This window comes from Toxorhynchites rutilus, chromosome 2, assembly GCF_029784135.1.
Source record: "Toxorhynchites rutilus septentrionalis strain SRP chromosome 2, ASM2978413v1, whole genome shotgun sequence".
NCBI classification, from domain to species: domain Eukaryota; kingdom Metazoa; phylum Arthropoda; class Insecta; order Diptera; family Culicidae; genus Toxorhynchites; species Toxorhynchites rutilus.
The window spans coordinates 120,771,003-120,784,978 of record NC_073745.1 but is presented as its reverse complement, the minus strand read 5'-3'; the positions used below and the strand labels follow the sequence as shown (position 1 = coordinate 120,784,978).

General features: G+C 36.3%; 2 protein-coding genes across 2 annotated transcripts; one reads left to right on the top strand and one right to left on the bottom strand.

Annotated features, from left to right (window-relative positions):
* The first annotated feature begins 8,453 nt into the window (after positions 1-8,453).
* LOC129770613 (protein FAM98A) lies at positions 8,454-11,069 on the top strand. Its single transcript, XM_055773560.1, has 5 exons — positions 8,454-8,570; positions 8,647-8,791; positions 8,863-9,856; positions 10,021-10,204; positions 10,266-11,069. Exons 2-5 carry the CDS (start codon positions 8,754-8,756, stop codon positions 10,538-10,540), a joined length of 1,491 nt encoding a protein of 496 aa, XP_055629535.1. The 5' UTR covers positions 8,454-8,570; positions 8,647-8,753; the 3' UTR covers positions 10,541-11,069.
* A 1,596-nt stretch (positions 11,070-12,665) lies between these two features.
* On the bottom strand, positions 12,666-13,067 carry LOC129766085 (uncharacterized). The gene has a single exon (XM_055766540.1). It carries the CDS (start codon positions 13,065-13,067, stop codon positions 12,666-12,668), a length of 402 nt encoding a protein of 133 aa, XP_055622515.1.
* Between the last annotated feature and the right edge of the window lie 909 nt (positions 13,068-13,976).

Sequence of the window (13,976 nt, the reverse complement as noted above, 5' to 3'; positions counted from 1 at the left end):
ATTAAATAAGAAAATCATTTGAAAAGCGACAAGAATTTTAGGATGGAATAGAAACAGAAGAAATTATCAGAACAATGGACAGCGAAAGGCAGATCATTTCAAAGGATATTTGTCGCAGTTTTCTTTCGTGGAGCTGATCAAACAAATGAGAAAAACATTAACTTGAATTTGACTAGCGTTAATACGTTGTGTTAGAAACGTTTCCAGGATTCTACAATCGGAATGTACTAGATGTGGAGAATTTCAACAATTTCAAAAAATGAGCATGTGCAGGGTTCGTGGACAAAAATTGAATGCCTAAAAAGAATTGACGGTTCGCTCGCTTTTTCGGCGTTTCGATGCCTTGTTTGTAACGTTCTCACTATGCATCACTCCTCGGCAACTGTCGAGCGATTCCAGCGAGGTCTGAATATAATCAGAACAAAAATTAGCTTTGAAATCAGCTCAGCAACGATACGATGAACGCTATTTTGAGATCAAAGGATTTGGTCAAACATCGTGGTGCAAATGTAAATGTAGTATTTGTAGTAAATGAATGAGTATTTTTTGAATACTAATAATTTTTTTTCTTCTCTACAACGAATATTTTCAATGGTACAGATTTTTGAAAAAAAAAGCACAGATGAGGAAGATTTTTGACTCCTTTGGTACAGATTTAAATGTGGCAACATTGTTTCCAAACTAGGTCTGATAAGGCCTTAAACATACAACGCGGACAAAGAAAGGCACGATTTAGGATACCCCTTTGGACAAGCGTGAAGTAAACCTTTCAGTAAACCAAGTGGACATTATTCTATTTTTTATGAAAATAATGCTAATTGTTTTTTTTATTTTTTAACTAGCCGTACCCTGCCACGATTTGCTGTGGCATATTGTGGGTGCATGATTGAGCTGAATTTTTGATTTTTTCATGTAACAACAATCCTAGAAGTGATGGTTGTTTTGTATATTGTATCATAGTTTAAGTTCGATAGGTTCCGTACTTTTCGAGTGGCAATTTTGTTCTTTATCGCAAAACATTAGACCTGTATTTATTTTTTTTTGTCAGACTGACCATTTCTATTTTGAAGGGGTGCAAAAAATCAACTTTTTCCCTTCTTATCCAAAAATGTTTTTTTTTCAAAAATTCATTACTTTTGAAATACTGAACCGATTCAGATCGAGATATCAAATTGAAGCCAATGAACCAATGAAGCCAATGAAAATATTACATTGGTAAAAAAAGGATTATGTTTCCATAATTATAGCAATCCAAATCCAATCGCAAATCCAGAAGATATCGATTCTGGCAAAAATGCACGTTTGCACGCCAGCAACACGCCAGAACCTCGCTCATGGCACGTCAGTCTAATGTGAACATATCGGTCGTAAGCATCACACGCCCCGCCCAAGCCACGTTGACGCCCCGTTGCAATGAGAACATAGCATAATCCCATCGATCACAGAACTTTGATTTCCAATTCACTATCCGCAAAAGTTTTGAATTTTCGGAAAAAGTTATTTTTGGAAAAAGGGTGGTTCGGAAAATCAACTTTTATCTTTTTTTTTTTCAAAAATGGCTTCTTTAAAAAAAATCATAGCCTTTGAACTATCTGAGTGATATAGATGGTCGTCATATGAAATAGAAGCCAATTTGCTTTTTTGAAAAATGCTACACTTACAAAAAAATTGGATTTTGATTTCTTAGATTGATTGTATTTGTGTTTTATAGTTTTCATGGTCTCGGGACCAAGGGTGCTATATTTTTTTATATTTTTTCTTGAAAGCTGAGGATTTTTTACATAACATATAGTTCAGCATCTAAACTTTGAAAAATCCAACTCAAATGAAAATAAACACCTATCTGATTTTATTTATGTAAAAACACTCATCTTTAAATAAAAATATACAAAATATAGTGCCCTTGGTCCCAACATCATGTAAAGTATAAAAACAAATACAATCTATAATTATGGAAACAAGAAAAATACAAAAAAATATAAAAAAGCTGAGTTTTTTACATAAGATATCCAAAAATCAAAAGGTTTTTTTTCGTTTTCGAGTTGTGATTTTTCATAATTAACCGATTGTCTGAAAAATTATTTTTCATTGCCTTTTTTTCAAAAATTCACAACTGATAATGATCGACATATCAAATAGAAGCCAAAGAGCTATTTCAATGAAAAACTGTGACACTATATGAGATAAGTTTATTTTAGTCACATAGGAATATTGAACGAAGATTAAAAACCAATTAACTTTGAAAATCATATATAAGTTATGTGAAAAAAGCTCAGCTTTCAAGAAAAAATTTGACAATAAAAAAATATAGCGCTATTGGTCCTGAGACCCTGTAAACTATAAAAAACAAAAATAGGTGATACTTTTTTTTTTAAATAAACTGGCTTAAATTTAATATGTGAATCGTCTGAATCGGTTCAAAAAAGTTATGAATTTAATAAAAAGTTACTTTTGGATAAAAGAGGAAAAATGATTTTGCAAACCGCCTTAAAATGGAAATTGGCAGATATGGACCTAAAATGGGTCTAATATTTTGCAAAAAAAAAAAGACAAAACTACCACTTTTCACGGAAATTTGGAAATACCCCTCCAAAACTTTCAAAGCACAATATTCTCAGCAGAGATGCCAGGTTTGAAGACATGTCTTCATTTTGAAGACATTTGACTTACTATGAAGACATTTGATTTTGTGAAGACATTTTGAAGACATTTTAGTATGATAGAGTACGTGAATTTTTGAGAGAATTATTTCCATGAAATTCTAACTATTGAACTATTGATTAAATTCTATAGTATCATTCGCTCGCATTTTTATTAGTGTCACTTGTTTACTTTTGTTCGGGGTCATTCGCTTGCTTTTTACAAACTTTTCCAAGCAGAAAATCCACAAGCATATACGTAATTCATAATTCATAACATAAGCATAACGAATTCAACAACAAAGCGACTTTTACTTCAAATTCTGGAGAACTTCCAGCGGACTGAATACACATTCTCTCAAGAAAACATTAGTTTATTTGCGCTCGATAATTCGAATGATTGTGACATTCTATGTTTGTCACTTTGGGCCTATACTATAAAAAACAGGAAGTGGGTTATATCTGTGGTATAACCGCAAGGATGACGTAGGACTATCGTTGATTCAGTGATCATTCGTTTTTAGTTGCATCTGAATCAATTCTGAATGAATGAATAAATGAATATTTGGGGGACTTCGAAAACGAGAGCGTTACGTTGAAGGCACAGTATTAAGCAAAAGAAGCAATCACACGAAAGTTGTATAATACATGATACATTGCTTGTATTGTGATATGATTTGTATTCCATTTCCAATAGACAAAATATCTGTTGGCAATCTCAGTCTACATAATTTTCCCAGGTCAGGTCAGATCAGGTCAGGTCAGGTAAGGTCAAGTCAGGTCATGTCAGGTCAGGTCATGTCAGGTCAGGTCAGGTCAGTTCAGGTCAGGTCAGGTCAGGTCAGGTCATGTCAGGTCAGGTCAGGTCATGTCAGGTCAGGTCAATACTGGATACGAAAATATCCTACTGATGGGGAAGAATAATCTTCAGAAGCTTTCCTGCTAATTGCACTTGACGAAAACGATAACATCTTTCCACATTCTCCTCGATACTCGAAGCCCACCAGTGGTTAATGCTATAACTCGATAACCACCTGTTAATTGCACTTGATTGAAAAGTCACAAAACCAAATCTATTTGGCCGCAGTGTTATATGGATAGAAAACATTAAAATAAAATCTTTCGCTTGAATGTTTTTTTTTTCAATTCCCAGGGGAACTGGCAGATTATTTTCCAGCAACGATAACATCTTTCCGGAATCTTCTCGACGCTGGATGGCAACCCAACGAAAAAAGTTTCGCGCGTGTATGTGTTTGTGTGGCGGCTGCTCCGATGTCTCAAGTGAAACCGTTTATGGCATCAATCTCCTCCTGATGGATTCCCTTCTGACCTAAGGTGCACAAACAGGCTCTTGGTGACATCGTTCATCAGCGCTTTCATGATGAACGAATTCAGCTTCACCAGAACAGAGACAACATGCTCCAATCGCTGTTCAATTATAACTGAGTGGATTTCCGAGCGGCGCTCGCTTATATACCGATTGGTGATTTCAATAGCCTGTTTTGAAAGCAATTTTAAGGCTATTGAAACAAGTTTTTGGATTAAAAAGTAACAAGTTAATAACGCGTAGACATTTTATCTTTCGAATGAAGTGTTTATCATACCATTTCGGTCAGTTGTTTGAGAGTTATTAACGCTCAAAATCTCGGTCTCCGGCGTAACGCTTTCGTTTTCGAAACTTTGATTTTACACCCCGGTATAGAAATGAAAGACGTAGTCCTACGTCAATAACCTACCCTAAATATTTCAAAATACCACTTCTCAAAGGTTTTCCGATTACATACCGTTTCAACTATTAGTTTTATGGATATGGTTTGAGCTACAACCAAAACTTCAAAGCAAAACAAACAAATTGAGGTATCACAGTTCCTTTTTTTGTGGAAGAATTGGGGCTATATTCACACAATCAACGGTTTATCAAGCCAATTATAATTTCTCAACTCATAAAATTTAGTTCGCAGTTGCGCAGTTCTTTGTTCACATTTTTTTGAAATAAACTTCAAAAACTCAAGGTAAGTTTAATGAAATGCGCTTTATAACAATACCAACAAGAATAACACTTGAACCAGAGAAGAGAAGTGGAACTTGAGAGAAAAAAGTGGCAACGATTTGTGGCAAGAAAATGTAAACAGTGAAAAAATTGACAGATGGTTTACGCTCTAAAAATTGAACATATTGTTAAGATGTCTCTAGGAGGGTGGGAGACATCATATATAAGGTGGGAGGTTCATATATAATGTTAGCATCATCATGATAAACACGGCGAATGGGATAGAATTTATGAACTGAAAATTGAATAAAATATACATATACACGCTGAAACGCTGTGGACAAATATTATAATGCATTTTTATCGGCTTATGTATAATGCATTATCAAAATAAACCCATATGTATTGTAATCATAACTTGCTGTTCTATTCATAACAACATTTATGGTCGTATTCCACCAATGAAGACAAATGTGTAATTTACTAATGAAGCTTCGCCATAGAAATTGAACATTGAAAAAAAAAATTAAAATGTGGTAAGAGCATCAGTTGATATATTTTAAAGCATTCTCATCGGAATGAATTGAATGATACAATAATTATACGACTAAATAATGTATGTACGCTTAAAAATCAACTTAAAAATATGATTTCTGAATAAATTTCTTTTTTTTTCAGTTTTGAACACACCCCGTAAAAAGCCATTTTTTAAAATACCCTCTATTGGTATTGTATCTAGAATTTACAAGGTAATGAAACGTTAACGTCAATTAGTTTTTAGTAAACAGCTTTTTAGCTGCCGGGGAAATTAACACCAAACTATATACTATATATATTCCATGCCAATTATTGTTCGTAATTGTTCTTTATAGTTTTCATTCAAGGGCGCTACATTTTTTTATATTTTTTCTCGAAAGCTGAGGATTTTTTAGACAACATATCCAAAAATGTGTCCTTCTTCGTTTTTAAATTATGATATTTCAAATTTAACCGATGGTTCAAAAAATCATGTTTCTCCTTTTTTCCAAAAACGTTTTTCAAAAATTCATAACTTTTGATCTACTGAACCGATTCAGATAATCGACATAGTTAATTCAAGTCAATAATTTCACACTTGCAAAAAATAATTATTTTTATTTATAAAAAAAACAGATACAATTATTAATCACGAAAACAAAATTATTTTTTTTCGCAAGTGCAATATTTTTCCAAAAAATTCTAGGCTTTAATTTGATATATCTTCTTCTTCTTCTTCAATGGCACTAACGTTCCTAGAGGAACTTCGCCGTCTCAACGTAGTATTACTTGCGTCATTTTTATTAGTACTTAGTTGAGATTTCTATGCCAAATAACACGCCTTGAATGCATTCTGAGTGGCAAGCTCTAGAATACGCGTGATCACAGTGCATGTCGGAGGAAATTTCTTTGACGATAAATTCCCCCGACCAGAACGGGAATCGAACCCGAACACCCGGCATGTTAGTTATGACGCTAACCACTCGGCCACGGGAGCACAATTAATTTGATATATCTATCATCTGAATCGCTCTAGCAGTTCAAATGTTATGAATTTTTGAGAATAGGAAAAAGGGGAAGAAATTAATATTCCGAACTATCGGTTAACTTTAAAAAATTATAACTCAAAAAAAAAAGAACATATCTAATTTTGAGTTAAAAATCCTCAGTTTTCAAGAAAAAATATAGAAAAATATAGCGCCGTTGGTCCCGAAACCATGTAAACTATAAAAACGGATACAATCAAGAATTACAAGAAAAAAAATTCAAATTTCTTGCAAGTTTGACATTTTTTCTAAAAAAGACTAGCTCATTAACTTCAATTTGATGTATCGATAATCTGAATCGGCTTAGTGGTTCAAAAGTTATGAGTTTTTGATAAAAGTGATTTTTGGGAAAAAGTGAAAAAAATCGAATCACCCCAGCAAACATTAAATCGTATAACTTTGCATATGCTAAGTTACATATAAATTCGTATCAAATCACAATCGCATAAAATATCAATCAAAATATCGATCATGTATATCTAAACTCGCATAAAATGCAAAAACACGATTTTCCATGTCATCGATGGATTGAGTGGTAACATTGTCGGATCAAATCGCATATCAGTCCAAAAAGCATCGCATATCGTTATATACGGCTTTATATGCGTACACAATATGGCATATACGTATATAGCCTCCACTTTTGCGTGTATATACTAGTTATATGCATCATATATCATACAAATGTGTTTTGGTTGTATGTATATCGCCTCCAATTATAGCTATTCATACGACTTAATGTTTGCTGGGACCCAACAAAAAAATAATACAGGTTCAATATTTTACCATAACGAAAACAAGCTACCAATTTTCACGAAAATCTGAAAACCACTATATCAGTTTGGCATGGAATGGCTGCAATAATACTGCAATAGTCCAATAGTCCAATAGTTAATTTCAAAGTTCGCGTTTTTCTTGTTGTTTTTCATGTCTTTTAGTGCGGCCATAATAATAATTAAGATTACTGCATTTGGATTGATAGTAGAAAATATCATTAACTTCCTTGAATAGTGGATGTGATATAATCCACTTTATATATGTATATATATTAATAAATATTTTCAAACGAATACATTTGTCAAACAAACTGCAAAACTAAATACTTTTATACTGTGCCTTAATTTTTTGATTTTAACGTTCAAAGACTCTTCAATAAAAATTGCATTGAAAAACTGAGTAAAACTGACATACAATTATGACGGATGATTGCTTCTTGATTGACGCGTGCTCCAACTGGCGAAGTGCCAATTAAAAGGCACTCCAACTAAAAAAGCGCTGTAAAACTACTATAAAACTGTGAAAAATATATAAAAAATATACGAAGACTCTTTTTGTTGTTTATGAGTTTGTTTTTTTAAGTTACTACTAGGCATATTTGCGGATTAATGGAAAGATATGATATGTTGATCCATGATATGAGAATGAAAGTTAACAATTGGAAAAAAAATAAAATTCATGTGAATGGAGACGATTTTTGTGTACAGCACATGCCACGTGGGCCTTTTGCTGATTAAATAAGTAAGATTTCTTCCAAAACGTCATAATTTTACAACCATTGAGTCGATTTCAAAAATCGTAATATAAAATGAAATCTTATTCTTTTATGAATCAACTTCAATCTGTCATTCAAAGAAACTCAAAAATTAAATACTACATAAAAACTTTAATTATAAAGTTTAGAGAATTTGCGACTTAATTTTCTACAATTCGCTCTTTCACACCAAATTTCTATCTTGTCGCAATTTCAAACCTCTCAAAATGATAGGTCAAAGAACGAAAAGCAGGAAAAATTAACAAATAATGGGGGGTAAATAATAAAGCAAAGGTAATCATGTATTTTTAATAGATTAATCTCATAAAAATATTGAAAAAAACATTCCTTTTTTAATTTCTTTTTCAAATTTTGATAAAATTGCACTGAATAGTTAAATAAGGGCAATATTAATATTTGAATAAACTTATGTAATTATAAACATGTTTATATAAACCTTCGCATCTTCTCATTTTTCATTAAAGACCTTGCGTCAAGACAGCTAGAAATCCATACACTCTCAAATCAAGTGTGCCTGATAAAATTATATTCTTCACGTAAACAAGCGATGAAAATGTGGACACTTTTTAGTCAGTGAATTGTATGGAGTTCCACTGCTGTGCTTGAACAATCTATCAAACTTTGTTGAAAAGCAAATTATGAATTTTAGTTTCCTCAGATATGATTGTGAAGACATTTGAAGACATTTTTTCATACCATGTGAAGATATTTGAAAAAAATCACCTGGCATCCCTGATCCTCAGTGACGCAATTTGACGTTTAATGGAGCTTCTCGGACGAGAAAAAATAATCATACCAGCAAATTTCAACATCTGCTTACTGAAAAGGTAAGGTTTTCTGGAAAATATGTTCTAGCTTAAAATTTTACCACATCTTACGATATTTTAATTACACATATTGCAGAAATATCGTAAATTAAGTTGCTGCTGACTTGAGAACAACGTAAAATCAGCGCAATATTGATTACCGGCAGATTTGCCACTGAAGGAAATTGTTATCCTTAAAATACGATGGAAGAACAAATCATAGACGAACTACGAAATGTAGGGTAAGTTGGGCGGATTTTGAAAAAAAATCCCTTTATAACATGATACTGAAAACTATATTAACTCATTCCAGCTATGATGGACCTTCCCTCGATCGGAATTACATCTCCACGGCACTTGCTGCTGGTCTGCAAAGTGAAGAATTTCAGGATTTGGTAATTTGGCTTACCGACGAAATTCGGGTACTTGGTAAGCTGGACGAGAAAATTTCCAAGGGGGAAGATGCCAGCGTGTTCGTTTTGGAACTATCCGGATTCTTGAAGGAACTCACCTGCCCCTACACAGATCTCACTTCGGGTCATGCTTCCGATCGTTTGCAAACATACGACTCGAGGGTTGTGCTCTTGGAGTACTTGTTGAATGAACTGATGGCTTTCAAGATGATCGAAGCGCTGAAGCCAAAGGAGAAGTCGAATGTGATTACGCTGTTCGAATCACCTACCGCTGGGGCACTGAAAGACATTTCTATCACGCTTGGTTTGGGGAAGCCCCCGAACAACATTCCGTCGAAGATACTATTTGAAAAAATTAACGTTCGGCTGGACGAAACGATTAAAACTGCGGGTGAAAAAAGACTCAGTAAACCGTTATTTGCTCCGAGCAAGAATCTTTCCATGGAGCAGTGGAATAAAATGGAAAATCTGCACAAAGATTTGGACACCGAGTACGATTTGCGGCGTAAAATGTTGCTGACTCGGCTGGACGTTACAATTCAGAGCTTCAAGTGGTCAACCAGAGTGAAGGGCAAAGAAGGCTCGATGAGTGAGCGATATGCGGAGAAACGAAAACTGTTGGATTCGTTACAAACCGGTGGGAATGATACGGATCTAGCGGCGCTGCTCGGGGCTAGAGAAACACTGGCAATTATCGAGAAAACTAGCAGTGCTGCAGTGCGTAGAAATACTAAGAGTAAAATCCAGCGACATATTATTGGGCGGGTTCCCGATCGAGGGGGTCGAGCGTACGAGCACAATCCACCACCGCTGGAAATGCCCTCGTGGCAAACTCAAAGAAATACCGGTGGACCGGGAGGTGGCGGCCAACGTGGTGGTTTCGGAGGTGGACGGGTAGGTTTCAAAATTACGGTTTTCTTAGATTGAAAGTGAAACATTTACATTTTTAATGCTCTTTTGAATTAAATCTAAGGATTTGGCCGTAAGTGTAGAATCAATGACTGATTGTAGATCAGTTAAATTTATCAAATTAACTAAAAAAAACGTTTCCTAAATAGGGTGGTAACCAGAACCGTGGAGGTGGTGGCGGTGGTGTTTTTCAGCAACAGAAAGGATACCAACAACAACAACAGCAACCACAGGGCGGCTACAACCAAGCTGGTAGCGGAGGTTATCAGCAAAATCAGCCACGAGGTGGCGGTGGAGGTCGTGTTCAGGGTGGATGGTCTCAACCGCAAAAAGGTATTCTTTATATCGTTCCAGAGAGTTATAATCATTTAATACTTTAACACAATTTCCACAGATTATAATCAGAGTTATAGCAATAATAATAGCAGTGGTGGTTACGGTAATGCCGGCTCAAATCGTCCATACTCCAATAGTGATCAATTCAGTAACAGTTCTGGTGGATCTGGAAATCGCGGCGGAGGAGGCTTCGGGGACCAGCAGTATAATCGAAACAATAGCTTCGATGGAAATAAGGACCGTAACTATGATAACGACTATAACCGAGGTGGTGGCGGCGGTGGAAGAGGAGGTGGAGGTCGTTCGAACTATAATCGTGGGGGCCGCCGTTGAGTAAGCATGAGAATCACGATGATATTTGAGATTGAGATTTGAATGATGCATTTTTTGCTACAAACTAGCATGACTCGAGTTGTAACTGTCCAATTATGTAGAACTGAGTTATTCTCTAGTGTTGCGAAACTGTGACAGCATATAGCGTTCTTAAATCACCCAGCCGACCTAAAAGGTTAAGTCAACTTATTATTTAAGAGTTACCAAACATTAAGATTGAATTTCTTAAATTTCCGAAATCCATATAGATATTCGTATTCTTAAGTAACATTTTGAATCACACGTTTCAGCAAACATGCCTATTGTTGCTCTGAAGAGAGCACAACTTTTTATGTTTTCTTTGAAAAAAATTAAGTCAAGATAGCGATATAGTGTCTTTGACAAAGTTTTATATTATTTTAACATTTGAGCTTTCGCCGAAAACGTCTACTGTTCGGACGTGAAAAAAAGTCCCTGGTTTCTCAACTGCTCAAAGCTGAAAATCATTTATTGATACAATAATTGATACAATCCTTAGTACAAATTGAAATGCTTACATTAGTTTTTTCTTCTTCTCGATTTGAATATCGCATAACTACTTCGCGGAGTTCTCTTCAAAATTCACCGCTGTTATCCGGAACAACCTTCTTCAAGCAACGCGGTCTGAAAATGAATTTTTTCTAATTGATTCTTGAATATTCTGACAACGCTGGCTGTGACACAGTTGAAGTCTGCAGGGCTGTATTGCCAGAACATCCCCCGCCCCGTGGATCAGGTCCAGACTCGTCCCGTCTTCCGGATTCACCACTTTCCGATACCTCCATCAACACCAACTTTACAACTGGTCGCTTCAGTTTCCCGGCCGTCCGTACTACGGCTTGCCTCATCCTACCATCTCTTCCTGGAATTACTTCTTCAATTCGGCCACGGATCCAGCCTCTCCTGTCCTTTTCCGTAACATATACTAAATCTCCTACTTTGACATATCTGACCTCGTGGTACCATTTCGTCCGTTTATTAATTGTCGGAAAGTACTCTGCCAGCCAACGTTTCCATGCGTCGTTCGCCAATTTCTGTGAACGCTGGTAGCTATCCCTCAAGGTTTCAGCCGAGTTAACCATCTCTTTGAGTGGTTCGTTAATTCCTGACGAGTTGCCGAAAATAAAGTGGTTCGGCGTAAGTGCTTCACGATCAGCAGATGTTTGAGGCACGTAAGTCAAAGGACGAGCATTGATGGAACCCTCTGCTTCGGCCAAGACCGTCTGTAGAACTTCGTCGGTGAGAGTACGACCATCATCGAGAGCTTCCATAGCCTCTTTAACACTAGCAGCCGACTGGCACCAACAAAGTTGGTGCCATTATCAGAAAATATTTCCACAGGTGATCCTCGTTTGCAAACGAATCGTCTCATCGCCATCATGCAATAACTAGATGGACGGCTCGAGTAACCATGCACGTGAAGACGACCACGTATCTCTTCTCCTTACGCCTTCCAACCGTCACATCTAGTGGTCCAAGATAATCTACGCCAACATAACTAAATGGCCTGACGTATGGTGTCAATCTCTGCTTAGGTAACGGAGCCATTCTCGGAAACTGTGGCTTGCATTTCTTCACCTTACAATTGAGGGACATCGTATCGTTGACGGATCTCGTTGACAACCGTCTCCCTACTCGCATGCCCAAAACGACAATGATAGTGGTCAAGGAGTTTAAACGTGATCGGATGATTCCTGGGCAATATTATTGGAAAACGTGCATCAAACGGCGCAAACGTAGCAGCTTCGGTTCTCCCTTCCACTCACAGGACTCCAAACTCATCTGCGAATGCGGACATCTTGTATAACGGACTGCTCTTTTCGACGCAGCATCTCATCTCTATCGGTACATCTCGGTTTTGCAGGAGTGTTTTCACTTCGTCTGGATAACAATCGCCTTGCGCGATCTGCCAGAGCCACTGTTAAGCACGTTGAAACTCTTCTTGTTTGAGGGGAATTTTTATCATAGGAACAACACGTTTTAGACATCGTTTCTGCAGTTCCGTTGCCTCTAGTGCTTCTATCGGCAGTCCTTTGATTCGCCGCCGACAGTTGTTCATAAATCATAAATTCGAACGTATCCAGGCAAGCACAGTGGTAGAATCTGTCTATAGGAAGCATTCTCCAATCGCGTACGAATGGCTGACTCGAACATTTTGAAGAAGCCTTGCGCCCAAAACTGCCCCCTCCAACTCCATTCGTGGAATTGATAGATGCTTGAGTGGAGCCACCTTGGCCTTCGATATCGCCAGAGCACATCGGATCTCCTCTCCATCTTCGGAGCGAAAATATACAGCACAACCGTAGCCTTTGTCACTCGCATCGGTGAAAATGTGCACTTGCAACTTCTTGTAAGTGGTGGGTCGAGCGCTATTAAAATAACATCGAGGAATCTGCAACTCACTGATTTTGGGAAACAAATTTGTCCAGCGCACCCATTTATCAAAGTCCTCGTTTTGCATCTCTTCGTCCCACTGCAGCCCACTCCGCCAGAGATCTTGCACTAGCATCCTACCGTGAATAATGAAAGGCGCGAGTAACCCCAATCGATCAAACAAACTAAAAAATAAATAAAAATATATAATAAATAAATATAAAATTTAAAGATGATGATGACCCACCTCATACCCCTACAAAGGTTTGAACTGGCCGATTTATCTAATAGATAATATTTATATTTAACCAAGTTAAGATATCAGTATTATAAAACAAAACAGCGAACTGACTTTGTTGCAGGCATGAATTTCTATTAATCGAACATCATAAATAGGCAAAAACTTTAAAAGAAAAACAATGGTCCTATTCTTATCGACATTATCATAGTAATAATCCCAACTTCAGATCCAAAGTTTTTTTAAGGCATGTCAAGAAAATTTCCAACCCGAGAAGATCCTTGACAGATTGGGAATCGAACCCAATATCTAAAAGTGTCTACTTAGAACATGATAGAGATCTGCCACATTCACAAATACTCGATATAACCATCTTATGATAAGATAGTTTACGACAATTCTGAATGAGCTATCCCCATTCCAGTTTCCACTTCAGACCCACATAAAAATATCATTATGTATCAGTGTTCTGCCAGTGTTCCATTAACATAGTCCAGGCCGACCAAACGCGCGCGAGGCTCAAACTCTCGTAGACAACGCTTATTACTTTTTTTTTACAATATACATAAACAAAACAAAAAAAAATCATCATCATCAGTACGAACCATGGTAGTTTAACCTGTAAATAAATTTTATTAATTTTTATCAATTGAAAACATAAATGAATGATTTAGAAAAAAAAAGTTATAAAACCTGTTTACAAAACAGATTTTACGTGTGAAATACACATTTTCTTGAACTCTGCCATTGTTGCCGCACGTTTAATTTCTCTGGGCATCGAATTGAAGAAATTTATACCTTTATATA

Bases quoted from the DNA above. Each gene is read 5' to 3' on its own strand.
- LOC129770613 (XM_055773560.1), top strand. From the start codon at position 8,754: ATGGAAGAACAAATCATAGACGAACTACGAAATGTAGG. The intron at 8,792-8,862 runs GTAAGTTGGGCG...AACTCATTCCAG, and splicing joins GACGAACTACGAAATGTAGG to CTATGATGGACCTTCCCTCG. The intron at 9,857-10,020 runs GTAGGTTTCAAA...TTTCCTAAATAG, and splicing joins GTGGTTTCGGAGGTGGACGG to GGTGGTAACCAGAACCGTGG.
- LOC129766085 (XM_055766540.1), bottom strand. From the start codon at position 13,067: ATGCTAGTGCAAGATCTCTGGCGGAGTGGGCTGCAGTGGGACGAAGAG.